Here is a 27,785-nt window from a genome sequence, read left to right as displayed (position 1 = left end):
GGCTCGCCGGCGGGGGCTGCTTGGCAAGGGCGGGGTCGGCGGCGCTTTACGGCCGACAGGAGATGCCGTAAAGCGTGCGCGGCTGGTTTTGCGGCGGGGCAGGTGGTGAGTCCTATCTCCCCCGCCAACCTGCACCGCTCTGGGGAAGGGGCAGCGCCTTGTTCGCCGCCTGGGAGGGGCCCGGGAGCGGCCCCGTCAGCCCCGGGACACGCGGGCTGAGCCAGGAAGTGGCGGGGCTGGTGAGGTCTCCCCACCTCCCCCGTGCGGCCAGGCCAGGGCACTCCCCGTTCCAGCGCTTGGGTATCCCCTGGCTGCACAGCTGCTCACCGGGCGCCCCCAGCCCAGCCTCGCGTCCGTGGTGCCCTGCACAGGCTTGTGCTGCGTCCGTCCGCCCGGGCAGTTCCCCTCCCGCTGGAGGAGGAGGAGGAGGAGGAGGAGGAGTAGGAGTGGCGGGGGGGAGGGCCGGCCGGCCCCTGGCCTTGTTTGACGGGGGATTAACGTGGGTGTGGGGCTAACTGGAAGCCCGGGAGGATCTTCGCAGCGTGGAAGTTGGCGAGAGCGGCTCGCTGCTGGAGGCACCAGACCCCGCTAGCCCCTCAGGCTGCCTTGGTCCCTGGTTGCGTACCCGGCAGAGCCGGGCCTCTCACAGCGGGCTGCCCTCTGGAGGGGAGAGCGCTGAGAAGCAAAAGCGTTGGCAGAAGTGGGCTGAATACGGAATAGTGGTGGAGCACGGGCACCACGGACTATAGGTGGGGATGCAGAGAGGGATCCGCCCCCGCGTCTCCACCTACACCCACCGCTCAGTCAGCACCACAGTTTCTAATGAGTGCGGGGGCCTCCCCCGGCGTGGCACAGCATGAGAGCTGCACAGGCTAGCTTGTGTTACTGGTAGGCAGCACTGCTCCAGGGGAGGGAGTGGGGAACTACCCTGCATCATGCACCAGAAGAGATGGATGGGGAAGGGGAGGCAGGGGCATGGGACAGATTTTCCCCACACCTGTGGCCTCTGCCACAGACCCACGCTAGATCAAAGGCCTAGTAGCACTCAGGCTTTGACCCAACCTCCTGGATAGTACTTGCTTACCCAAGTCAGGCTGACTTGCATGTAGACAGAAGCAGGGGTTAGGCTGAAACCTGAGTGAGATCCTGGACTTAACATGCAGTGTAAACATACCTTTAAATTATAGTATTGCTACTGATAGTGAGGAGCAATTCAATTCCAGTTGGAATCTTCCCCTACCTCCACCCCCCAGCTCTGTGCCGAGTTCTCTGCAAACCTGTATATGAATGGACTTCAACTTCATCATGGAGGCACTAGCTCAGTTAACTCATTCTCTTGGTTAGCTTCTGTACAGAGAATGCTCTCACAGAAACCAAACAGCGCTAGTTAGAAACTTTTTTTCCTATGTAGTCATAATTATCTGGGGTAAGCCCTCCCACCCAAGCTTTTTCTGATTTGAACTAGTGATACTGAAAATAGTACCTCCTTCTCCTTTCTCATTTTGTAAACAAGTTCAGGAGTTCAAGGTAGATCTACTACATTAATTGTGTACATTAAGCTGTTAACATCAGGGAGGCCTACTCATCGTCACAACTGTGTGTTCACACAGTGCCCAGTTACTAAGGATAACAGTAGAACCTCAGTGTTATGGACATCTCAGGGATGGAGGGTGTTCCTACCTCTGAAATGTTCATAATTCTGAGCAAAACTTTCAAAATTTTACAAGTGAACATTGACTTAATACAGCTGTGAAACAGGACTGTGCAGGAAAAGCTTGCTGACCTCATGCTCAGCTACTTTCTAATCACAAATAACAGATCAGTTATGACTAGAAACTAAGGAAAAGCAGAGCATAAAATGTTAGAAATTGGTACAGATGCATTGTTCTAGCTAACTTGTTCCACTTTTCAATCTTGTTTGTTTTTATAGTTTACTTCCAGGTGCAAAGCAAGCCAGTTTTGCTGCATCTAGGACAGGGATCTGCAACCAAAATATTGGGACATTTTTTTCAAATTCAGTTACAAAAATCAATACTTTGTGTGTGAATACAAGACAGTCCTTAATAAATAACGTCAAAGTTTTAACCTCATTTTTGGATGAAACCTGCCCTCATGATGCCAGAATAAGATATTTTGCAGAGTATCTAGGTCCCATCTATTCCACGTGCTTTTAAAGACATTTGTAGAATTAGGGCTCTAAACATAATTGTACCTATAACCATGCTTACTACTCATGTAGTAAGTGGTAGCAAATAGTGTTTCCCAAACAGTAGAAGATTTTTACCTAGCAGAACTTATTTTCTTGGAGCTGATTTAGATCATTATGAGCTGTTCAGTGGCAGGGTTGTGGCTGTACAACCATATGACCAGTTCTCCTATATAAGCCTTTTTGATGCAGGGACTGGCTTCTTGTCGTCTTAACTTGTGTCAGGGGGATTTCAGCAATACTGGTCGACTGACTGTTCCCTATAAAACAAGACAACACAGAGTGCATTGCCTTATGTATTGATATTGATGCTGTGCATGAACATCCTGCAGGCACTCCCGGGGTGAGGGTCTCTGGTCTGCAACCTCCCCCTGCCGCACAGCAGCAGCCAGCAATCACTGCTTTGTAGAACCAGCGTGCACTATGCTCTGAGCGGGGTGGGGACAGGATACTGCTGTACACCCAGAGAGCCCCAGGGCTAAAACATTGCCAGAGATGCTGCTAGCCTGGCTCACACAGAGGCATTGGGGTCAGCACACCACTGCTGGGGAAAGAGCTGCACATCTATGGGACGGAGGAGGATCCAGGTGGAGCCTAGCTTCATGGTCAGGAAAAGGAACCAGAGAATTTGGGGGGTGGGGTAGAGAAATCCAAAATGCTCTGTACCTGTCCAGAACAGGATCCTGCTCATTGCAGCCCACTGCACCATGCTCTGATCAAGCCCAGCCAACACAGCAATAGAGCCAGCTCTCCCCCCTGCTGCCCTGCCTAATGGAACACTGGCCAGCCCCACTCACTGCTGACCCATGACATGGCCAGAGATGAGAGGAGGAGGGAAGAGTGAAATCCTGGCCAGTCTGGAGATAGCTGCTGTTGTTTCAGCAGCAGCAGGGTCATTACAATGTCCAGCACCACAAAGGAGTCAGTTTCTGGGGTCTCAAATGACTTCCTGAAGAGCTACATGTGGCTCTGGAGCTGCAGGTCACCAATACCTAATCTAGGACTTCAGAACTGACAGACAGAGTACTTGAAAGATAGTCTAATTGAGGTGAAAGAGACACAGCCTACTTGCCGCAAACTAGATATTTAACACAATTATTTAAAAGTGGTAGTGTTAGGAGATAAGCAGCTGGAATTGGGAAGTATACATTTAACTTTTTATTTTCATAATTGATTGCAACTTTGCTTAAAATAAGATCTGTTTTCATTGAATTGTAAATGTATTTCTGCTAACTCAGGAAAGTAGAAATTAAGGAAAACAGATTTTAGGTATTAGTGTAAATAATATAATGGTTAAAGTGCAGTAATGTTAGTTCAGTATGTGGCTAATAAACTGATTATTCTTCAGGTAGAAAGTGGCTATGTTCATTGAAATATGAAAAAAAATGGCCAATTCTTTAAGAGGTGAAGTGCTGAATCTTTACAAAAATGTAAGTGTTTTGATTGCTACTAGCACTTTTGCTTAACTAGGTAAAAACTTTTTTGCCACATATTGCTAAGTTCTAAAATACTTTTTTTTTCTTTTTAAAGCTGCTGTACCTTGGAAAGGAATATCCCAAAGGAGCAGACTACTTTAGAAGCCGTTTGAAGACAGCTTTCCTAAAAAATAAGGATGTTAAAGATCCAGAAAAAATTAAGCAACTAATTGCCCGTGGAGAGTTTGTTATAAAAGAACTAGAGGCCTTGTATTATCTCAGAAAGTACCGGGCTATGAAACAGCGCTACTATAAGGATGACAGTAAGAATACGTGAGCTGTAATATTGTTGAGCCAGTGCTTGGCATACAGGTTAGTGGCTGAGATGAATTAATAAAAAAGGAACTGTTATGTTCCAGACAATGAGACTTAAATATTTCCATATCAGTGGCTACCTTACTACATTTTCTAAGTGGCTAGTTTAATTATTTGAACAAAACAAACAAGCAATCATGTAATACTTTAAAGACTAATAAAATAATTTATTAGGTGATAAGCTTTCATGGGGCAGACCCACTTCTTCAGATCTGGAGAGATATACCCTAGATCTGAGGAAGTAGGTCTGTCCCACAAAAGCTCATCACCAAATTATTTTGTTAAAGTGCTACATGACTGTTTGTTTTGTTAGAATACAGACTAACACAGGTACCTCTCTGTTAATTATTCGAATATAAACTTGTGGTATGCAAATAAGATCTTATATATCAGAAGCTTTATCCAACAAATTCCCTAGTTTAGGACTCTTTAGGTCCTGAGGGTGCTATGCAACCCATAGTTTTAAAATGTTACATTTTGTTTCCTGCTCATTATAAATGAAAACCATTTCAAAAGTCTAATTAGGGTTATTTATTTATTTATTTATGTATTTATTTAAATATTTTTGTTGGCATTGGTGGCATAGTAGTCCTTTTGGTAAGTTGGCAGAGATTCTAGCCTCACTCAACTGAAAAAAAAAATTACTCTTTGGAAAATGATTACCTAGAAAAACTTTGGGTAGGTGGTTCATGCCCAGAAGGTGATGACCTTTAGTTCTATTCTGGTGTGGAGAAGGCGGGGGGGTGGGAGGAGAGGAGGCAGGGTGAGTAAGGTTTTGTGGTTCCAGTTCTGAGAAATCACTCTGTGCTCCTGGTATAGCACTTATATCATAGCCACTATTCCTGAAACTGTGCCAGCGTCACTAATACAGAGCTGTGCCCTAACTGACTTTGCACAGAATAGTAGCATGGTCTTCAGTTCGATTTGAAAATCATGGGGAGAGGAAGTAAAATGCAACTCTCTTTAAACTACATTTCAGTGGACTACTACAGTGACATTGCTAGTTTAGCCACAATTAGTTGCATTACTGGCTTAGAGGTTACTGAAAATGTAATACCATTTTGTCCAAGATAAATGAGCTCTAGTTATTCATTTCTACTATCCTAGTGGTTTGAAATTTACTCCTTCCACACTGACTATATAGCTGTACTGCCTTTTATTTAGTATATGCAGAAGCATTTACTTGACGTAATCCTCAGTACAAAAGTAGGTAAGATTGATTCTGTTTTTATATTACCTGCCTAATAACATTTGACAGATGCTTTTCTCAGAAGCTATAAAACTTGTAAATTTCAAGGTTGAAATGCAAGAAATTGTTTGTTCTCAGTCAGAAGTCTAATGTTTTAGATTTGCTCATGTCACACATTTAAAGATTAAGTAGCTACATTCTTCCAATATTACTTAGGGCAGTGGTTCTTAAACTTCATTGTACTCTGACCCCTTTCTGACAAGAAAAATCACTACATGATCCCAGCAAGAGGGGCCTGGAGCCTGAGCCCACCCAACTCCCACTATCCCAAGGCAAGGAGGGTGGAGTGATGCAAAAGTAAAGCCCAAGTCCCACTGCCCCAGGTGGAGGAGGGGGGATAGGGGTTGTGCAAAGATGAAACCCATCCACTTTGGCGCCAGGCAGAAAACCTATAACCTAAGCCCCATGGCTTTGGCAAGGTGAGACAGAACTTGGGTTTCAGCCCTAGAGAGTAGGCTTGGAAAGAGTTCTCTAAAAAGAGTATCTGACAGTAAATGGTTGTAAGATTACACAAAAGTTGATGGACAGAGATGACTGCAGAATGGTTGGCAATCAAAACAAGAGAAATGGAGAGGGACTGATAAATAAATGAAGTTCATGGGGTACTTGACTGTGAAGGTCAACATTACATTTATGGAAGGCGCAATGAACTAAATAGCAATAGATGTTCACAATAACTATTTTTATTACATTACAATAAATAGGAGCAGTACAATTTGACAATGACAAATTTCAGATCACCTCACAGCACATGCTCCTATAAAACATTAACAAGTTTGAACAGTGGTCATTCTTTTAATTTAATGTCTAATATGACCAATATTCTTGAGTCATGTAACCAAGTGATGGGAAAATGGGATCACATTGCATATGTTCCACATAAAAAAAAAAGAAAAGCACAAATGTACAAAATGTGCATGTTTCAGTTTACACTATACAAAAATAGTTAATACATTGCAGGTAAACATATTACATTACGAAATTGTTCTAGTAAGAAGTTGGCACTCAGGAGGAAAAAGCAGAAGTATTTTCAACATGAAAACAGAAGACAGTGGATTTTTAGGGAATGTTAGGAAAGATTACTGCCTATGTAGCTTTATGTAGATTTTACAAAAGAGTTACGGCTTGGTGGCCTCCGAAAGAAATAGCTGTATTGCTTCATAGTATAGAAAAAAGAATAGAAGTTTATGTAGCAATATACCTGGTAGAGAAATATTAGTCATTTCATACTGTGGATTCTTTTTACGTCATCTCAGCCAACCTTGATTTTAGGAAAATTGTTTAAAGAATCAAAACAAAATTTCCGCTTTAAGTTAACTGATGACCCTTTTTCAAAAAAGGGTATTTACCAAAAGTTACATAAAGCTACTATCAGGCATTGGAAATCTCGTGTATTAATGTAGTAAGTGATTTCACATGTTCATTTAATATTCACTAGTAAAAAAAGATAGTATCCAGATATATTCTTGGAAAGCATTTCAAATTAAGGAGGACAACAATTAGATCAAATTGTGCAAGCTGCAATTCAACATGCCTCACCAAGTCTCTACAAACATTAAGACAAAGCTGCACAACTGTGGCAAGGATGAGCATATTTTGTGAAAGATCACAAAGACTGGTCTAAACAGTTTTAATAATTCAAATGAGTTGGTTTACAGATTAAATTTATTAAAATAAGTTATATTGGTATGAATACTTTTATACTGATAATTGCAGCCACCTTTTGAAAGCTGCAAGAATTTTAGCTAAATCAGCTTCTACCAGTTTAGTTAAATTGATAAAAAAACTGTGTCTAAAGGAACCCTAAACTTGCACACAACTTGATTAAAGCTATGTCTACACTAGACAAAGAGAGTCAACTGCAGATACGCTATTCTAGCTATGCCAGTTGACGTATCTGTGCTCAGCTAACTTGGTTGTCTATACAGGGGAAGGTCAATGGGAGAGTTTCTCCCATCAGCCTCCCTTACTCCATGCAAGAAGTGCAGGGGTTGACTGCAACCCCGAGAGGATGATTTCACGCATCTCTTCTAGACACATGAAATCAAGACCTGGAAGATCTACCGTGAGCAGGTCAGTATTCTGGGGTAGTGTAGACCTGCCCTCAGTTTACAAGAAGTAACAAGTCTTAAGATTTAATTTCTTCTATTTTTTCAAGTTACACTATCCACTTCTGCTACATTCTTCCAATATTGTGATAGTAGCATCTAAAATATGCAATTAAAATCTCAGTTTCAAGATATTTTAAATTTAAAAATCGCAAATAAACTTGTTCACAACATATACAGAGATTTGTTCCCACTTCCTATTTGTCTTAAATTAGGATGTAATTATACAATGTCCCACTATCACCTTTCAGGGGTGGTTGTGCAGCTTGAGAGAGAATTTTTTAGAATTTTTAAAAATGGTTTCCCAGCCCCACAAAATTTCGGAGTCATGCAGCAAGACAGGTAATAATGCATTTATTACATCCCTAATCACTATTGCAGCTCTCCTTCAAATATGGCTACTACTCCTCTCTGCGTGGAAGTAAGAGGTCATTTTGCACATGTAGTTGTACCTTTGATATTGTATATGTGTTTTTAAGTTATGCTGCTACATGGAAATCCTACTCCATGGAAAACTAAGTGTGCAAACTCTTTAAAAGTTCAGGATAACTTGGGAATACCAGTATTGTCTATAAATGACCACTCAAAACACATGAATCAGGCACTGACAAATCATGTATTTGCGTTCCGCTAGTTGATCATTTAGTATGATGTTATATTTGCAAGCTCTTCCCTGCAACTGTGAGACCTAGACTCATTAAAAAAAGCAAGCTGAGATTCTCATGTAATTTCATCTCAACTCCAGGATCATGGGCCTCAAGAAAAACATAAAATTTTACTAAATTCACAGTAAAAATCACAAGAGTTGGCAACACTGGAATAACTAGCTCTCACTTTGGTTCAGACTAACCAAACTATAGTATACTGCAAATGAACCTTCTGCAAAGTAATGGATTAACTCCACTCAGAAAAATCAGAAGAAAATTGAGACCACCACATCTGAAAACTTTGAGCTGTGTAACAATCTTGACATTTTATGTCACTGGACAGCCATTTAATATGTGAACTAATTAGTATTTCACAAGAATCACAGCAGAACACAAGACAATATTGGCTCTGGAAATCATAATATTAACTATGCCTGTTGAATGTTTGTGCAAATTCTCCATATTTATGGCATAGTGAATTTCCAACTAATCGTATGAAACAGATCAATTCAAGTGCAATTTGTGAATCTAAAGAAGTTACCAGACTTTAAAATGCCTCTCCTATTACGCCCAAAATGGCATTTGAAAATATGGAATGCCACTCTTGAAAAAATGGTTGTGACATCTGTAAAGCTAGAAGTTCTGATCTTATTCTTAGTTTAAACTCTGAATTAACATATGAATTAACTTCTGTAAGTGTCTGAATTATTCAGTTGTTAAGGCTTTCTAGTATTTCTTAGTAGTGACACTAAGGGTTAAATCCTGGGCCCACTGAATGTTCTGAAGTGTGTCAGTTACTTCAGTGGAGCCAGGATTTCACTCTCGGTCTTTTGATACAAAAAAGTCTTAAGCAAAGTATTAAAATAGCAAGTAAATCCAATTAGAACTTTTACTTTTTCCATTGCCAGGTGTGCATTATTGTCTTTTTTTAATTTTTCTTTTTTTATAGAAAAAATATAGTATTTAAGGAGTGACCATGACAAATTGCAGTGAAAATCTGTGAAAGTTATATGTTTACATTCATTGAAGTTGATCTGAAATGCTACAAGACGAGATGCCTAGAAACAAAATCTATAGGAAGACTATAAAGGCTTCTGGTCTCTCAATATTGCCATCCATGTAAATAAAAGAAAACCAGTAGAAAAATTTCTTATGCTAACTAATTCTCTTATCCAACCGATAAAAAGCCACAGTGACAATGTGGAGAATTTTCATTGTTTTGTTTGCAGACAGAACTAACATTCACAATTGGTAAGGAAAATAGGAAGTTAGCAGCTGTGCATGCGCCAAAAAATCCTAAGAGAATTTTCAGGGTTTGCTTTTTCTTCCACAGGCATTGCTAGTTCAAGAACAACACTCAAGGAATACTGGCACTTAAGAGGATATAAAGTTTCCACTGTCATTTAAAACAAGCATTCAGGTTCATGAGGCAGAAAGAAAATTAAGTAATGCTAAAACAAATGCTAATAATTTAGTGTAATGTACAAAAAATCATTTAAGTATGCCTTAAGAATAAAGGATAAATTGTATTTACATAATTATACACTTTGTCTTTGTCTTCTTTTTCTTCTTTTTACCATCTTTGCTCATCTTCTCTTTATGTTTTCGGATTTCTCGAACTAATGTGTAGAAGGCGTCATCAACACCCTGCAAAGAAATGTATGTGGCTGTAAAATCAAATTAACATGATTTGGGTAGCGTTTGTATTCATCTAAGTACTGCAGGTTCATAATGTTGTAGTTTAGTAAGAATATGTATAGTAGGTGTTGTGATGAAATATTACTTTTTATAATCTGTGTAGATTTATTTATTAATTTCTGTGCTTTTAAGTGTTTGGGTTCTGTAAATATAACAAGTACGTGTGTTGTCACAGAGCAATATTAAGTGGTTTTGGAAACCTTTGTATTTTTGGCAGCTTCCAGGTTAGCATGGGGTTAATTTCATATGCACATTTTCATTTGCTATTCTTGTGTATCTGAGAGCCCAGTTCACCACACCATTTGTCATTATGTATTTATAGATGTACAAAAGTGAGCGTAAAATACTACTGTATCAAAGTAATATGCCACACACCTGCAGAAGTGGGTACAGAAATCAACCCCCAGAAGTAAAAACTCCCACCACTGGGGCTTAAAGAAGTCCTTTTTGTTATCAGCTGTAGACACCCTAAATTGCAAAGTTCAAATTAAAGGCAATACATACATACTGCATGTTCCTTCTCCCACTGAGAGCAACAGCTAAAAACCCTCCCATTGATACCAATAGGAGAAAACTGAACAGTCACAGAGAGTAGTAGCCATGTTAGTCTATCTTCACAAAACAAAAAAAGCAGTCATGTGGTGCTTTAAAGACCAACAAAATAATTTATTAGGTGATGAGCTTTCATGGGGCAGAGCTGCTTCCTCAGATCTGGAAATTGACTAAATAGCCTTGGTACTTGAGCCCCAGCTGGCATTGGTTCATCAATTCCCACCCCCTTCCCTCCTGCCGTGACTCTGCAAAGAGCTATGAAGGGAAACTGACTAAATTTCATGGCACACTTAACAGTTCTCATGGCACACCAGTGGAAAACCACTGCTCTACTAGGAAGTTAGCAGCTGTACATGCACCAAAAATCCCACTTAAGTACATTCAGCACACTTAAGTACATTCACTAGTATACTGTGAATTATTCCAAATATAAATAAATTGTAACAGTCAACATAAAATGAATGTAGCATTTTTGGGGGTGCAGTTCTATTGGTTTTTAAATGTTCACTTTTTAAAGCAGAATGAATGGATCTCATTAATACTGTTCTGATATACAACTCATGTTAATATCTGACTTTTACTTAAGTCCGAATTAAGGCACAAAATTCATCTTTTACCCCCCCTGTATCTAGAGAATAATCTTTATATCAGATACAATGGTGTGGCAGCTGGACATGGAATTTTAAAACATACATACTGTGATATTAATTCTCTATAAACCAAAATAGCAAAACAAATATTACAGTCCACTGAAAAAGACTGAAGTATAGTCTCCTGGTTAGAGTGCTGGACTGGCACTAAGAACAGTACTGCTGCTTTCCTACAGACTGCACTCATGAGCTGAGCAAGATGACCGGGAAGTACCTCAGTTTCCCTATGAGTAAAATGTAGTGAATACCATCTTCCTCCCAGAGGTCAATAACACCTATAAGCTGCGTCTACACGTGCACGCTACTTCGAAGTAGCAGCACCAACTTCGAAATAGCGCCCGTCGCGTCTACACACGTCGGGCGCTATTTCGAAGTTAACTTCGACGTTAGGCGGCAAGACGTCGAAGTCGCTAACCTCATGAGGAGATAGGAATAGCGCCCTACTTCGACGTTCAACGTCGAAGTAGGGACCGTGTAGACGATCCGCGTCCCGCAACGTCGAAATTGCTGGGTCCTCCATGGCGGCCATCAGCTGGGGGGTTGAGAGATGCTCTCTCTCCAGCCCCTGCGGGGCTCTATGGTCACCGTGGGCAGCAGCCCTTAGCCCAGGGCTTCTGGCTGCTTCTGTGGCAGCTGGGGATCTATGCTGCAGGCACAGGGTCTGCAACCAGTTGTCAGCTCTGTGTATCTTGTGTTGTTTAGTGCAACTGTGTCTGGGAGGGGCCCTTTAAGGGAGCGGCTTGCTGTTGAGTCCGCCCTGTGACCCTGTCTGCAGCTGTGCCTGGCATCCCTATTTCGATGTGTGCTACTTTGACGTGTAGACGTTCCCTCGCTGCGCCTATTTCGATGTTGGGCTGAGCAACGTCGAAGTTGAACATCGATGTTGCCGGCCCTGGAGGACGTGTAGACGTTATTCATCGAAATAGAGTCGCAACATCGAAATAAGCTATTTCGATGTTGGCTGCACGTGTAGACGTAGCCATAGAGTGGTTTAAGATCCTCAGAAGAATGGCGCTAAATACAAGGCATAACAGAACTCTGGTGTCCACAAAAAGATTCCTTCCTGTGTTAAGCTACTGTTAAAATAAATGCACAGAAATTAACCAATAGAACAAGCTGTATTCAAACAATATTAAGGACTTACACCTCTAAGAAACACAGCTAAGGCTGAAATTCATTCTAATGTGCCTACTGCAGGTATTGCAAAACAGTGTAATTTTACTTTGTGTGTATTATGAAAGCTGTACACTAGGGGGAGACTAAGTATGGCATTTCACCTTATGCGGCAGTTCCCAGCCTTTTTGAGATGGCAGCCCATTCTGACAATTCAGTAAGACTTTGTGACCCAAGACAATTCAAAATTGGGGTGGGGGAGCGTTTCCTCCCCTGGGACTTTTTTTTTTTTTTTTTTTTTTAAGTCTTGATTCCCCCACTCCCTCAGGCTTAAATCCCTCACAGCCCCAAACCATACCTCCCTTCCTCCAGGCTTAAACCACTCGCAGCCCTAAGCCATCCTCCCGTTCCCAAGACTTAAAAGGGCACTTTGTATCAAGACTCAGTTCAGAAATAGATTTAAATTTAAGCTCTTAGTTTATCTTTCATTTAACCCCAGGAACTTATTTTGGTTACTCTTAGATAAGGAACACGTTTTCAAAATTTGGGTTGCAGCAACTCAACTAGAGTTCAGTAGGAAAGTTACCCGAAGTCCTGCTTTACCCACAAGTCTTCTACAGATAGAGTCAGTGACACTAAGCCACTTGCTCAGAAGACCTCAAATGTGCTGGCAAAACTGAGAAGAATTAAAGTCCTGCATCTGTGCACGTCTACTCTTTAGTGTTTGCAGAATTTCAGGTTTTACACATGCAGCAGCAACACATTTGACAATGTCAAAGGAACAACTAAGTAGGAACTCCAGAGCATTTGCTAGTACAGTAGACTCTTGAGTTACATGAGGGTTCTGTTCCACACATCCTCATGTAACCCAAATTTCGTGCAAGTGGGATTCCGGCTTTTTCCCAGGTGGAAGACATGTTCTGCAGTTGGGAAAGCAGCAGGAAAATTAGTCCTGGGGTGGGAGGGTTAAGCCTGGCAGTGGTTTGTGGTCATGGGAGGCAAGCTAAGCCTGGGGTGGGTTAGGGCTGCAGGGTGGGGGTAAGGGGAGGAGCTGAGCTGGAGCCCTGCTTAGGTGGTAAGCCGGGCCACAGTGGGGGGTGGGGAGCCTTGAACCAAAGCTACGCACATAGAGGGGGCTTGAAATGGAGCCATGCACACGGGGGTTTAAACTAGGGCAGGGGGAGGTTGAGCTGGAGCTACACATGAGGGATGGTGAGCTAGAGCCAGAGGTGGAGGGGGGTGTGAACAGGAGCTATGCACGGGTAGTGAGAAGAGCTGGGCGTGGGGGGGCGCTGAGCTGAGGCCCATGTGGAGCCAGGTAGATTGAGTCAGGGCTGGAGAGGAGCAAGTTAAGCGCAACTGGAAACTCTGCTTTTGCAGGGTTTACTGTAGGAACTGGGGGTCAGACATGTAAGCAGGGTTGCATACTCTGGGTTCGCATACTCTGAGACCTTAATGTACTTAAGTCTGACTAATAGACTATTGCTTCTGGGAGTGTGCAACCATTTCCACAAAATGTCAGTCTCTCTTGGCCTCCTACTGAAATTCATCTGGGCACTAAGCTTTGGAATTCTCTCACTAACATGTCTCTTAAGGGGTCATTATTCATTGCTGTGTTTTCTTCAGACACCTTCAATGAACATTTTTACTCTATTTATTTTACTGACTTAGAATGAAATGCTGACATTAAAAGAACAGAAGAATGGCCACACTGGGTCAGACCAAAGGTCCATCTAGCCCAACATCCCATGTTTCAACAGGGGCCAATGCCTGATGCCCTAGAGGGAGAGAACAGGTAATCATGAAAGCGATCCCTCTCCTGACATTCATTTCCAACCTCTGACAAAGTCTAGGGACACCATTCCTACACATCCTGGCTAATAGCCATCAATAGACCTAGCCACCATGAATTTATCCAGCTCATTTTTGGACCCTGTTCAAGTCCTGGTCTTCACAACTTCCTCTGGCAAAAAGTGCCACAGGCCTATTATGCGCTGTGTGAAGAAATACTTCCTTTTGTTAGTTTTAAATCTGTTACCCATTCATTTCATTTGGTGACCCCACAGAAGTGTTACAAAAATTATCTCTAAAGCTTTCAAATGCTGGGAGGCATTTAGACATAAATCCAGAAATCTATTAGATGATAGTGTGCAGAAGAATTCTAAGACCCTAGTTGAAAAAGTATACGTGCAAACTACAAGAATATGGTTACAACAAGGATAACTTAGAAGTGTTTTGATAAAAATACAATCAGCAGTCACTTTATTCAGCTCAGGTAGAAAATTTATTTTGTGCTCGATTCTGTTCAAGTCATATTTTAAAATTAAAAAGTCAGTGCTTGGAAGCCCTCCTACTGGCCATAACTCCAGAAGAGAGACAATTTAATTCACAGAGAGCCCTGTGCAGGATCATAAATCAACTTCTATCTTGCATTCACACTAAGAAAATATTTAGACATTGTTTAAGGCTTAAGGTAGTTTAACAGTTAAGTAGCATTTAATGTCAAAACTTTACTTTTTCCTATCAACTTCCTATTAAAAAAATAGTTTGCTTTTTCAAGAGGGCTTAAATCAACTTATAGTTAAAAAAGGATCTAATTATAGAGTATACTTTCAACATGGGAGGGAGACTATCATCATTTTGGCTTGCAGATTTCCACATCTTTCTTTGGAGTTGGATGGGAAGGCTAAAAACAACTTTGTTTACAGCTGGAAAACAATTACTGAGTGTCTTACAAAATTAAGTTCAAACATAGCTTCCATGGCTAAGTCTACACTGCTACTTCACTGCGCCAATGCAAACGGGCTTCCAGTGCTGTTAGCTACTCCCCTCATGGAAGTAGCTCACAAGAGTGCCCAGTGAGCTCTCCCCCAGTGCTTCTGCCATGGCCACATTTTCTGTTTAAAGTGCTGCTGCAACCATGCTTTAGTTTTTTAAAAAGTAGACAAAGCCTTTCATTATTAGGCAATCACCTGTAATAGAATGCTACTCATATTTTCAATGAAGGTATCCTTTGTAGGTTTTACATTAGTTAAAACATTTTATTGATCACAGAGTTAGTCAGATATACGTAGCTTTGTCCTGCTTTATGATGTAAGACCAAAGAAATTTAATCCTTCAGGGCTCCATAAGCAGGTGGAAATACTAACCCCGCACAAGCTTTCCAATCCAAAACAATCATTTTTTAAATACCATATAAAAAAAAGTCCCATGATGACAGAAAGGAGAAAATACAAAAACCAGGAGAAGTTCTATGTAATAACAAATGTGCTCTGGACCATCATTGCAGGGCTTGGTTGGCTGATGAAAGAAACACCTGAAGCTGCATTTAGTTTCAAAGAGTTCTGTTGTGAGTTTTCCCAAAGTTCTGGAAATCTGTTGAAAGGCTTCAGTCTTCAAGGACCATTTTCCTTGGAACTGCTTAGCTAGTCTGCTGTACAGTTAAGCTGTCCCAGAACAATTACATTCTTACTGAGAATGTGGTTATGTGTCAGCAAAGAAACAAAACAACCCACACACTCAGCAGTGAGTCTGTCTGGGTCTACAGTTAAGCTATCAGGTCTTTGGCAACATCACTAAAAACAGCTGTACAGAAAGAAATCCATCATCCCTACCTGGGCTTGAAATTCTAAGCCCAAATGTCTACATGGCTATTGTTAGTCCACAGATTGAATTTTTAGTTGCAGGCTCTAAGATTCACTGCTGAGGAGGCCTCTTTTGCCATGAAGACACACACTAAGAAAGGATGGTTTCCTTAGCAGACTGTATTACTTGTGGCATAACAACTCAGGTATTTAGCTATTGATGTGCCTTTATGAGCATGTCTTCTCCAGATTAGCCTTCTAAATGCCAAGATTGCTAACATGACTTATCACACCTCAAGGGCATATACATAAAACTTATTTTCACTTAATGATCATGTTTCCTTGAGTTCATCAAGAATCCTAGGAGCTCCACAAAAAGTTTAGCCACTTGGGTAATTTATATGCTGACTAGACATTAGTTAGGATGGCACTAGGCATGCAGAAATTTGTCAGTGTTTCTCCTTATCTGGGGGCAAAACTACTATACTAGGAATCAAGTGAAGAGAGAAAGGTTACCCTCAAGAGATTATGGAAATAGTTTCAAGAATCTGAGGAGATTCTCAGTGGAAAGCAAACAAAGAAAATTAGATTCTAACCACTCTTTCCCAAGTACGTCCACAAAAGGTCAACAAAGCCAGAAATCTTTTCTTAGCACTGTGAAGGAAGTCTTAGATCTACTTCCAGATACATGAACAAAAGGAAGATGGCCTTTCCAACATACCAGAACTAAGCTTATCTCCAGGGTCTCTCCTTCATGTATCCTAATTGCAAAAAGGCATGACTAACTTTTCCCTGAAGACAAAGCTTAGAGAAGTATAACTAAATGAGTTCCTTTTAAAAACATGGGAAAAGGCAACCAGTTTGAAGTGAACAGATATCATAAAGACCTGGGACAAGCTATTGTCCCACATCAAAGCTAAATTCACAATACCCAGTGGGCCACTAGGGAGGAGCAGAGGACATTAGTGGAACAATTCAGAGAGCCCTGATCACCAACATTCAGGATATTCTCAGCTAATGGACTAAAGCTAGCTGTGTCAGCAAAATTTAGGTCACTCAGGATAAATATGTCACTCCCTTCTGAGCAACATGAGTTACACTGAACTAAGCTCTTGTGTGCCTAACATCATGTTAACAAAAGAATTTCTGCTGCCAATGTAGCTTCTGCTACTCACAGAGGTGGGGGGGGGGGTTATGCCAATAGAAGATAGTTCTCCCGCTAGCACACACCGTGGTGTTCAATATGGTTGCCACTCGCCACACGTGGCCAGGGCCAGTCCTACTCAATTGGTGGCCCCAGGCAGGGGCTGCCCAGGAGCAGAGCGCCTGCCCAGGAGTGTGGGCAGCACAGCAGGGGCCAGATCAGGAGCAGGAGGCTGTTCAGGAGCACACACAGTGTGGTGGGGGCCTGCCCAGGAATAGGGGGGCTGCCTGGGAGCACAGGCAGTCCAGTGGGAGCTGCCCAGGAGTGTGGGGGGTTTTGGTGGTCCCTTGAAACTAGTGGCCCAGGGAGACTGCCTGGCTCGCCCACCCTAAGACCAGCTCTGCATGTGCAAACAGGACACAGTGGTGCGGTGCTTCAGATCTGGAGCCACATGTGGCTCATGGGAACTTTAAATGTGGCTCCTCCTAGAGCTGCACACGAGGGCCACCCTACCCATTCCCCACACCTGGGGGAGAAGCGCATGGCGGCCCCAGCTGCTCATCTGGCCCCAGTGGCCCTGGCTGCTCCCCTTAGCCCCAGCTGCTCTGGTGACTCCTCCGGGCCTGGTAGCCCCAGCCACTCCAGTGGCTCTGGTGAGATGCTGTCATTTAGCGTGGGGGAGGGGCTCGGGCAGTGTGGGGGGGCCTGGTTCTGGGGGAGGGCACTCATTTAGAGCTGGGGGGGGGAGGAGCCTGGCTCTGGCAGAGGGCATTTATTAAGAGGGGCAGGGCTGGGGCGAATACACAAAGATGACAACCACAAGTGTGGCGATCTTTCAATTCCCATTGGACACTACTGGCGTAGACTGTCTCATTATGCCAATATTTTGGGAGAATATCTATGTAGCTTTGTTTTGTCTTTCGTACCCATCATTTTAGCCACTATGTCACTCCAAAGAGGTTGTGGAGTAACCCCCACCCCCTCACGAAAATACAAGTAAAATGTTCACTATCCCAGTGGCAAAGCACAACTGCTAAGAGCCACTGATGAAGTGGACTTTCTATTTTTCTTTAGCTTTCACTGCTTCGGACACAAATGACAGACTCCACTGCCTTCAGGCACGTTGTTCCGAGTGAGACAATAATCAAACTGGCAAAGACAAAAGTGGGATGCTAGGGAGTGGGCAGTGAATGGTCATCATCCTGCCTGTCAAGTGAGTGCAGCACCCAGAGCACAAGAAGTAATAGAACAGCAGTGTGTACAGGGAGCGTTATTGGGGAGGAGGGGGCCTAGTGAAAGTGTTTGGAACAGACTGAGCACACTGCTTCTTGATGACATGCTATGTATTGAACATTATCTTTTCTTCATTTCTCAGAGCTTCTCTCTTCCCACTTATTTTTTGGTTCTTAGTTCTTACACCATAAACCAGAAGATATTAAACACTGGTTTATGTTATAATATTAATATAGCTGGATATTGTACTTATCTGCATTTTTCTTATTTCAGTACAAAACTTCTCTATTCCTTTTACAACAAAGACATTTTAAAGACAAACAACGTCTGTCCCTCCCTCCCATATCAGTTGTCTGATGAAATCGGATGCCAATATAACTGAAATGGGGAAGAAAGAATTCAGATGCATTTTCTGAAGAGATAAAGTGAATTATTTCATCTCAGAGGGTGAGTGATACAGGACCAGTGGTCTAAGGATAGGTGTGGTCTCTCAAACTTCTGTGTCCTAATTTCCACTGCTTATCTGTTGCAGTGAGAAAAGCATTTAATTTGTTTCTATATCTGAAAATGTAGATAGTTGAAGAGAGAGTATCAGCTATTTATAAATCAAATTGAAGATCTACGGTGGCCTTCACAACTCTGGAATCTCTAAATTTTTCTTCACAACACACTGCATGAGGTTGGCATATACCATGACACCCATTTAACAGACACCAAAGCACAGAGATTAAAATAAATTGCCCAAGGTCACTCAGAGTATCACTCTCCTACCGATTTGTCAACCACAGACAAAACCAATAAATAGCTAAGGTACTATGTAAAAATACTCTGTTGCTAGGAAACCAAAGCCCAAAACCAGATGTTAATAAGAGAGAATAGTAGAAATTTATTTTATACTTGTATTATGAAATTTAATTACTACTGAGAAGTCATAAGACATCTGATTTACACAAAACTGATAATCAGGCTCTCTGCCCAAAATTAATTTGCAAAACTTACCCTATTACAAAACTTACCCTGTTACATTACAAGACATTTTTTAATTTTCACACACCCCGGAGTCTTTTCTTCTTTGCTGATTTTTTTCACTCTGTACTGTCGAATCTCTCGCACCAATGTATAAAAAGCATCCTCCACTCTCTGCATTGTAAAACACAACTCCTTAAAATCTGCTTTCTTGACAAAGATGATGTACTGGGACACCCATTTCAGAAAAACCACTGAAAGTATGAGCTTTATGTGAAAAATGTAAGCGTACAGAGCACAAGTAATTCTTAAAGCTGTGTTCATGTTCAATCTGCAGACTAAGCAAGAGCCTATCAGAGGAAGGGTGGAACACTATCTATAATGTCACATATGGAGCCACAGAATCTATGTTCTTTAACAGATGCTCCTTACTGGCATCTTCTCTGTCCTGAATTAAAGGTAAGTTTTAAGACTTATATCCATGCCCAATTTTGTATTTGCATTTGCAATTGGGCATTTATACCTTTAAAAAAAACACCTTTAGACAGTTAAGTCTGGCTTGATATAAAATTATAACTGACAAGCTGCAGGCAGGCAAAATTCAGGAGTAAGGTCTGGGTCATTCAAAGCCACTACGCTGCATTGTACTTAAAGCCCTTCAGCATTTTTGTAGGAAAGTAGTAATTGGTCAGAACAGGGTATGGACCAATTTGGGGATGGATCAGGAAAAATTATTATAATGTACTACTCAGAGATGTATATCACATTGTGCATTTTTCAATGCACAATGTAAGTATAGTAACTTAGTCACTAAGAGAAGAGAAGAGCGTGTTTCTGTTTAAGGTTCCTCAGCCACTCATTCCAATCTTTTGGAGTTATTTAGGCAGGCAAGTCTACACCTCTGATTTGGGGCCCTTACATTCTTTGGTCAGATGAGTGCATAAATTACTGTCTGCTCTTCTTTGGAGTACAAGATGTGCCTTCATGCAGATTGCTACATGAGAGAGTTTTTAGAGAACTGTTAGACTACATATTTCAAGAACAAAAAGCAGCTACTGACACATGCATACTTAATGCTATATCGTTCAATTTTTAAAGTGGCCAAGGTTGATTTTTTTTTTAAATGGAACTTATTTGACACCCAAGATACAAGTAACTGTTAGCTCTAATCTTATCAAGAGAATATATTTGGACTAAATACATAAAAACTTCCTCTTTAAGGTAATCTGCCTTTAATTAAATAATCTGTTTCTAAAAACAATAAGTCAGCAGTGTACACCACAATAGAAATAATATTCCTATTTTCATAAGTTATTTCTCCAACTTAGAGAAATAGCAAGTTGTTACAGATCATATGACGAAAAAGGTGTATAAGTTAGCCCAAAAATAAGTGCTAGTCTATACTAACCAAGACAGATCTAGGCAATTGCTATGGTGCCTTTGCAGCATGGTAGTCAGAGGCTGTAAAGCTGACCATGGCAGCCAGGAAAAGGATTCCCTCATTATTAAGGCAATCTAAGTTGCAAGGGCATTGTGAGAATATGCCATCTCTTCAGCCATATAAGAAAAATTGGGGGAAAAAACTTTAGATATTTAACCCAGATGAAAGACAGAAGAGCTTATCAGCAACAGAAAGTTGACAAATGGCTACTTCAGAGAACTGTACCTGATCAGCTCTGCCAAATTGAAAGGCCTACAGAGAGATCTACTAAAATTTACCCAACTTAGGTTGCACTGGTGCCCAAATGGTTGGTGCCACCTTTTTGTTTACCCACTCCTGGAGCCAGTCATTTTGGGTAAGCCTTTAAATTTGGCACAGCCAGTCTACTGCAGTTTTACCTAGCATCTCAGACTCTGCACTGAGCACAGCTCATCCAGATCCGAGAATCAGGACCTCTGCTTTCCATAAACAGATTTAACTTGAGATGAGAATAACTCATTACACGAGTTTCTCAAACCTGCAATCTACTTTGGCTAATACACATAGTCTACTACTAGAATTTTTCTAATTACATTTTTACAGCCTTGACTTTAAAATCAGATTTTTTTTATGTACGAATAAAATTGTCTAAAAGGATATCTATGCACTGTGCAAATAAGATGAGCAAAGAATCCCAGGAAACAAACACAAATTGTGTAAAATTTATCTATTCTACTATATATGATGCCACAAAAGATCATGTTAAGAATTAATGACACTAAAGTCAGAATTTGCTAACTGAATCGTTCTCTGAACAATAGCCATCTGATCATAAGGATTATAACATGCTGTACGTTATTTATGGATAAATAAAACTAATTAAGTTCAAGAAATAAAAATCTACCTTTTTAAGAAAAGGAGCTTACCTTCATATCCACTAAATATTGATGGCCTGAAAATTCTTACATTTAAAATCTAGCAATTTGTAGGTCATTTACAAAAACGTAAGCCAAGTAAAGCTCATATTTTCATGTTTTCCTGAGAGAGAAGAAAATCTTAATTCATAGAGAGCTAATAAACAGTGATCAGCCACAGCACATGCTGTGCAGAAATCAAGATATTTGGGATTTACTGTTTTGCAGAAGAAACATGAAATTTGATTCTGTTGCTGTGATATCACAAATCAGACAGTGCACCTTCATAATGTTCATGTCCCCATCACCAATGACAGGAGGAGTGATTTTGCATTAGCGATGCAGAGAAACAGACACACAGAGAGAAAAGAAATTGCTACTACCTCCACCAAAAGTGTAACTTTAGGATTCCAGTTAACAGGAGTCACAAAAGAAAAGACATCTTTTAACAACAGACATTTGCTAGTTTAACTAGTATGACAATCTACACAATACACCCTTTAAAGAGCAAGCCACCACAACAATATGGTTTAAAAAGCAACAGTATTTTTTAAAAAGAACCTTTGCATTACTGTCTCTTTTTTATGCTCACTTCATAAGGTTAACAAATTGATGGTAATTCGAGGTCACAGTGGCACCACCAGAAAGTAAGTAGCAGCTTTTCAGTACTTTTCTTTAAGCAATTAAGAAATTAAAAGCACTGGTATTTTTAACATGTGAAAGATCCATGACATGCAAGATACTGCAGCACAGTGTTTTCAAGATGATGTTGGAGACTCCTCGCACACAGCCAAACAGCTAGCATAAAATGTTACTATTCACAAAAGTACAAGACTATTTGATAGGCCAGAATGCTTACAGTACATTCATAGACTGTCCTACAGACAGTGCTTAAAAAGAACATACAGGTTACATCTACACTAGAAGCATCTGTCTACAGAAGTTACTGTCTAAACAGCTGTTTCAACAAACCTGTCAAAGATCTCATCGACACATAAAAGCAGATCGATCTTTTGATCTGCTCTGTTGACAAAAGGGCAACCCGGAGCATTTACACAGCTTTTTTGTTGACAGTTTCTGTCAACAAAATGCATGCTGTGTGTAGATACTTTGTGAGTTTTGTCTACAAAACTCTCTAGTGTAGATGTAGCCATAGTGCAGATTGAATAAAATCAATTTATTTAAAACTGATATTTTTAGTTTAACACACACAAGCTTATTCCAACCCTATTTAAAATTAAAATTGAATTAGACAACCTATATCAAGGCTTTCACTTACTAAAATATTTTAACTAAACAAGAAATATTAAACATGTTTGCTGCCAAGTTTTAAAGAAAGCAGAACCACTGAATTGATGGAAATCACTGGCTAAGCACTCAGAATCAGAACTTGCTGAAGTGCTAAGTCACCTTCTGACAGCAGTATCCTCTTCTGCAGGTGCAGAGAGTGTTCCTTTAGTGTCATTTTATTCTGTTCACTTACTAGTTCAAAGTTTAAAAAAATCACTTGGGAATTGAAAAGCAACAAAGCTTGTTTTCCTTCTTCCAAGGTATAAACAGAAACAGTGTATGATAGAGTAGCCACTACTAATTAAACAAATCTTGAAAGACATGACTGAAAACAAATGGTTCATTAATGACAGATAACAACTCCTTTGTCTAATAAATCAATTTCAAATGAAAAACACTTTCATAAGAAAAAGTTTAATGTATCCAGCCCATTTATATTAATCTTATTGAATTGCTTTTTAATGTCTATCCAAGTAGATCTTAAATTACAAGCAAAGTATTAACCATTCACCTTTTTCAATATAACACTTATGAAATTTGAGTATCTTTATGTACATTCATCCCTTGCTATACAAGCACAATTTGATTTCTGCTCGTAGGCGAAAACTTGTAAAAGGGACACTAAATTACTATGAAAATACATGTACAAGTCTCTGATTGGTTCCAAGTGCTCAGAGTGGCAGCAGGTGGCGCTGCTTTTGAGAGGTAGGTGAACCTGGGGTTGGGGTGGGTTAAAGGTTGGGGGCAGTTTGGGGACATGAGTGGGAGGGAGGGTTAAAACATGGTAGTGGGTTGGGGTGCACAGGGTTCGGGCTGCTGCAGGTTGGGTCTCTGGGGCCAGCAGGGGGGTTAAAGCTGCAACAGTTTTGGTCTATGGAGCTGGCAGGGTTAGGCTGCAGCAGTTTGGGTGTGAGGGGCTGGCAGGGGGGGGTTTAGGTTGCAGCGGTTCATGTGTGTGGGGCCAGCGGCGGGGGGGGGTGTTAAGTTGTGGCGGTTTGGTGTCTGCAGGGCCGGTGGGGGGCGGGGTGTCAGGCTGTGGGGGGTAGGCGCTGCAGGCTGACAGCGGGGTCAGGCTGCAGCAGGTTGAAGCCGCGGGGAGAGGGTAAGTCTCCTATTAGCAGGGGTAGTTCACTCATCTAGTGAACAAAGATAAGTGTGTGTGTCCCTCGTTTAAGTGAGTACTCGTAAATAAAATTCTCGTTTAACGAGGGATGAGTGTATTTATTAAGTTATATAAATTAAAGATCGTGTATCTTTTTGGTTAACAAAAAAACATTTAGTGTAAATGCTATATGCAGTTGTAAATCTACATGTTTTAATGACGATGACCCAGTTTCTTTAGAAAAAGAGCCAAATACAAATGCAAAACAAGATTATAATCAATTATTTAATGGATTTCCCATTTGCTGATTTAAATCATGGTTAAAATTAGTGATTGGAATCAGTATTTTAAATCACTTCCTCTGGAAAAAATCAACAATCAGAATTAGTGATTACTTTTGGCCTTAGTCTCTCTAAGCAACAGCTTTTCACCTGTAATATGGTGATAAATAATGCACCCTCATCTTGCAGGTAAAATTCATAAATCTGTAAAGCACGCAGCTGGCACAGTAATGAGTATGATAGGAAAATGAATAATTCTGTATTCTGACATCTACAACAAATAAGACTTGGACACAAACTTAACAATGAAGATAAAACAAAAGTAGAACCATTGATTAATCACAATTAACTCATGCAATTTAAAAAATAAAATATATGGAGATATACATCTCATAGAACTGAAAGGGACATTGGGAGTCCAGTCCAGTCGTCTGCCTTCTTTTTAAAATCTATTTGCCCTAGATCCCTAAATGGCCCCCTCAAAGATTGAGCTCACAACCCTAGGTTTAGCAGGCCAATGCTCAAACCACTGAGCTATCCCTCCTCCCCAAAAGTAATAATTAAAAATTGCAATTATTCACTATTTTTAATAGCACTGTTGAGAACAAAGTATCAATTGAAATAAAATATTTTGGGTATTTTTCTACATTTTCAAATATATTCACTTCAATTAAAACATAGATCAAAGTGTACAGTGCTCATTTCATATTTATTACAAACGTTTGCACTGTAAAATGATAAACAAATTTAGTATTTTTCAATGCACCTCACAAAAGTACTGTAGTACAATTTCTTTATCATGAAAGTGCAGCTTGCAAATGCAGTTTGTTTTAAACATAATTGCAAGCAAAAATAAAACTATGTAAAACTTTAGAGCCTACAAGTCCATTCAGCCCTACTTCTTTTCAGGCAATTCCTTAGAAAAACAAGTTTGTTTACATTCATCGGAAATAATGCTGCCCCCTTTTTATTAATAATGTCTCCTGAAAAATCTTAGGGAGAGAAGCTGTTATGGTGTCTACTCTTCACAGGTGCCAATCTAAACCTAGAAAGGGATTGATAATTATTGCCAATGTACACACTGCTTATCTTTCTTTTGTTTTAAGACCATTTAGGAATGTACCTGCAGAAACACCTCCTTTGACAGGCTGTCATCCCTAAAGACCTAGAATTGGAATTTAACCTATCCTGTACAAGAGAAAACTTAAAGGATAACACCTGTCTATTAACAAACATGTAAACCTGAGCCATAGGAGGAGCAATTATGTAATCTTTTAGATTATTGGCTTATTTTACTCATTATGCTTTTCTGCTAGCATCTTTCCAGGGGGGCTCAGGAATTCCCACTCCGTTGTTTCCTTCCGCCCTTTGGCACCCTATCTAATTTATTGTAATCAGCTGTTTGTCAGTCTCATTGAACAAGCAAAGTGACACTCAGCCAGCTATGCATAAAAAAGGCCTTGCGTGTGAATTTACACGGAGCCAAACTTTTGTTCCTTCAACTTTATATTGTGTTGTAATTGAAATCAATATATTTGAAAATGTACAAAAAGTGGCATCATTGCCCTTTAGAGCAAAACGTACAAAATGTCCAAAATAATAAATGGTATTCTATTAGGCAACATATACACTAGCAAGTTCTCTCAAAAGATTTTTCAAAAGAAGGGGGCTCTTTCAAAAGAACCCATGGAACGTGTACACACAAAAAGCGTTCTTTCAAAAGTAAATCACTCTTCCTTTCCCATTTCAGGAAGAGTGCCGCCTTTCAAAAGCGTCTCTCAAAGGAAAACATGTAGACATGCCACAGGGCCCTTCTTTTGAAGAAAAGAAGTCTTCATTTTTGATCCCTGGGCCATTCTTTCAACAGAGTGGGGGCTGTGTGGACACTATCTTTTGAAAGAGCAGATCAAGAGTGATCTTTTTTGAAAGAAGCTCTTTTGGAAGAGATCTCCTGAAGAGCTTCCTTCAAAAGATTTGTGTAGTGTAGACATAGCTTTATTGTTTACTAGTGTGATTAATCACACCATTGATCACAATTATTTGAATTGCTTAATGGCCCTGAACAAAATATTAAACAGCTACTCATTAAGTGACCACTATTCATCCTATTTACTCAGTCATGTGGCTTAAGAGGAAAAAAAGGGATCATGTAATTGAAGATTGACTTTAAACAGATACATGGAGGAAGAGAATAGTAACAGAGAGGGAGCCATCCCAGTCTATATACTATCAAGACAAAAAAGCAGTCAAGTAGCACTTTAAAGACTAACATCTTTGTGCCTTAAATATTGAGTCTGTTCTGGTATGGCTATGGTCCGAAGACGTGGGTCTGTCCCCCGGAAGCTCACCTGATAAATTATTTCATTAGTCTTTAAAGTGCTACTTGACTGATTTTTTGTTTTGATGGTGGGGAAGAGGAGCAGGTTCCACTAGGAACCTTAATTCTGCAATTTCTTAAGTTATGAACATTTGACTTTGCAGCCTTAATCATTCTCTTAATAGTTATTGGATGTTTTTGTGTGTGGTGATTTCTAAGATTTTTTTAAAAAGCAAATTGAAAAAAAAAATCTTCATTTAGCCTTACAACGGCACTTTTATGGGTCACAGACAGAGTTGAAACATTTAGATCTACCACAGACCTCTGCCACTTAGCAGTAGTACATTATCTTATTTGTGACCAGCACTAGAGGGCAACGAGATACCCCTTTTGCCAGGTATGTGCTGACGACAAAGCATTGGAAAGACTCAGGAAACTTGGGTGCCATTCCCGGAATATCACTGAAACAAAGGCTACCAACCCCACAAATGTCAAGTTCCTGCTCCAAAGCACGGGGTATGGAGGGGATGGGTCGAGCCTTACAAAGATATGCTCTCTTGATTTTCATTTTCTTTTTCTTTTTTTTTTTTGGTCTCAGCCTTCTTCTCATAAGTGTCTAAACTGATATGGATGAAATTTCCCCAAAAAACTCCACCAGGCCAAGGCAGAGACCAGGCATGGAAAAGTTTAAACAGAATATTTGGAGTTGGCAATGTTACAGGCAATTAAAAACAGGGCCTTAAGGGAAGTGTGAAGCAACCTTGATAGGTCAGGCTACCAGTCCCAGGTAATAAAATATAATGGCTACATACTATGCATAGATAAGATATTATTTTACAGCAATCTTTGGCATGATGTCTGCAAAGGATAGGCTGGTTCAAGTAACTTTTTTTAATATTCAAGTTTTTAAAATTCTGCAAGCCTTAACCTGACAGTGAGCACTGCACAAGTGGAGTCCTACAAATGGAGCACCACTTATTTCACGAGAACTCCCCATTGAGCAGGAGTTCACCTATGTGGTATTTAAGTGTTCATACAACAGTTAAAATAGAAAAGGAACTGTCAATCATTTATAATCAAATCTTCATTAAAACAGACTTTCAAAATATGTCAAATATGCATTCTTCACAATACAGCTTTGCAAGGAAAGTATGACAATTCAAGGAATTCTCACCCACATATATAACCCCACCCACACTCTACTCCTAATCTAATACTATTATGGGAGTTTGAAGACTATTTCAGTAACAAAGAGGGAAAATCTACAAGTCAATGACACATTTTGGGCTCACTGCTGAAATTAGATATTGCGTATGTCCTATAAGTAAAACACTACACTCAACAGTGGCAAAATCTAGACTTAAAAACAAAAATCATGTGTAGTTTAAAGAAGTACAACTTCTTTTGATTTTTCTGGGAGTTCCTTCCTCATATGCAACAGGATTGAGTCTACAAGTCAAACACACAGAGAACTAAGTACAGTGGGAAAGAACCTCTAGAATTCCTTCTGCTGTATTTATA

At 40.4% G+C, this 27,785-nt stretch overlaps 2 protein-coding genes and 1 long non-coding RNA gene across 9 annotated transcripts in view; 2 read left to right on the top strand and 1 right to left on the bottom strand.

Annotated features, from left to right (window-relative positions):
- Window positions 1-43: 43 nt before the first annotated feature.
- Window positions 44-9,462, top strand: ETFRF1 (electron transfer flavoprotein regulatory factor 1). Of its 4 annotated transcripts, none has more exons than XM_075004584.1 (4): window positions 44-105; window positions 3,555-3,636; window positions 3,737-3,993; window positions 9,334-9,462. In XM_075004584.1, exons 2-3 carry the CDS (start codon window positions 3,592-3,594, stop codon window positions 3,956-3,958), a joined length of 267 nt encoding a protein of 88 aa, XP_074860685.1. In that variant the 5' UTR covers window positions 44-105; window positions 3,555-3,591; the 3' UTR covers window positions 3,959-3,993; window positions 9,334-9,462. The 4 variants fall into 4 exon arrangements, with proteins under 4 accessions (XP_074860685.1, XP_074860696.1, XP_074860703.1 ...); XM_075004595.1 differs by having other exon boundaries at window positions 77-105; window positions 3,559-3,636; XM_075004602.1 differs by lacking the exon at window positions 44-105 and adding an exon at window positions 221-239.
- A 46-nt stretch (window positions 9,463-9,508) lies between these two features.
- KRAS (KRAS proto-oncogene, GTPase) overlaps window positions 9,509-27,785 on the bottom strand; it is a 53,358-nt gene continuing 35,081 nt past the window's right edge. For 3 of the 4 annotated variants that reach the window (XM_075004558.1, XM_075004547.1, XM_075004567.1), the window contains exons 5-6: window positions 18,991-19,114; window positions 9,509-9,647 (exon numbers count right to left, since the gene is read on the bottom strand). In XM_075004558.1, coding sequence (XP_074860659.1) covers window positions 18,995-19,114 — 120 coding nt within the window. In that variant the 3' untranslated portion in view covers window positions 9,509-9,647; window positions 18,991-18,994. The remainder of the gene's footprint in view (window positions 9,648-18,990; window positions 19,115-27,785) is intronic. The other variant, XM_075004573.1, reaches the window with a different exon arrangement.
- On the top strand, window positions 17,971-27,147 carry LOC142018649 (uncharacterized). The gene is made up of 5 exons (XR_012646875.1): window positions 17,971-18,421; window positions 19,278-19,399; window positions 21,875-21,921; window positions 23,164-23,269; window positions 26,863-27,147. It is a non-coding gene; the product is annotated as an uncharacterized LOC142018649 (long non-coding RNA).

Source organism: Carettochelys insculpta, chromosome 1 (genome assembly GCF_033958435.1).
Source record: "Carettochelys insculpta isolate YL-2023 chromosome 1, ASM3395843v1, whole genome shotgun sequence".
NCBI classification, from domain to species: domain Eukaryota; kingdom Metazoa; phylum Chordata; order Testudines; family Carettochelyidae; genus Carettochelys; species Carettochelys insculpta.
Note: the sequence above shows the minus strand (reverse complement) of the source record. Positions and strands in the feature narration are given on the sequence as shown.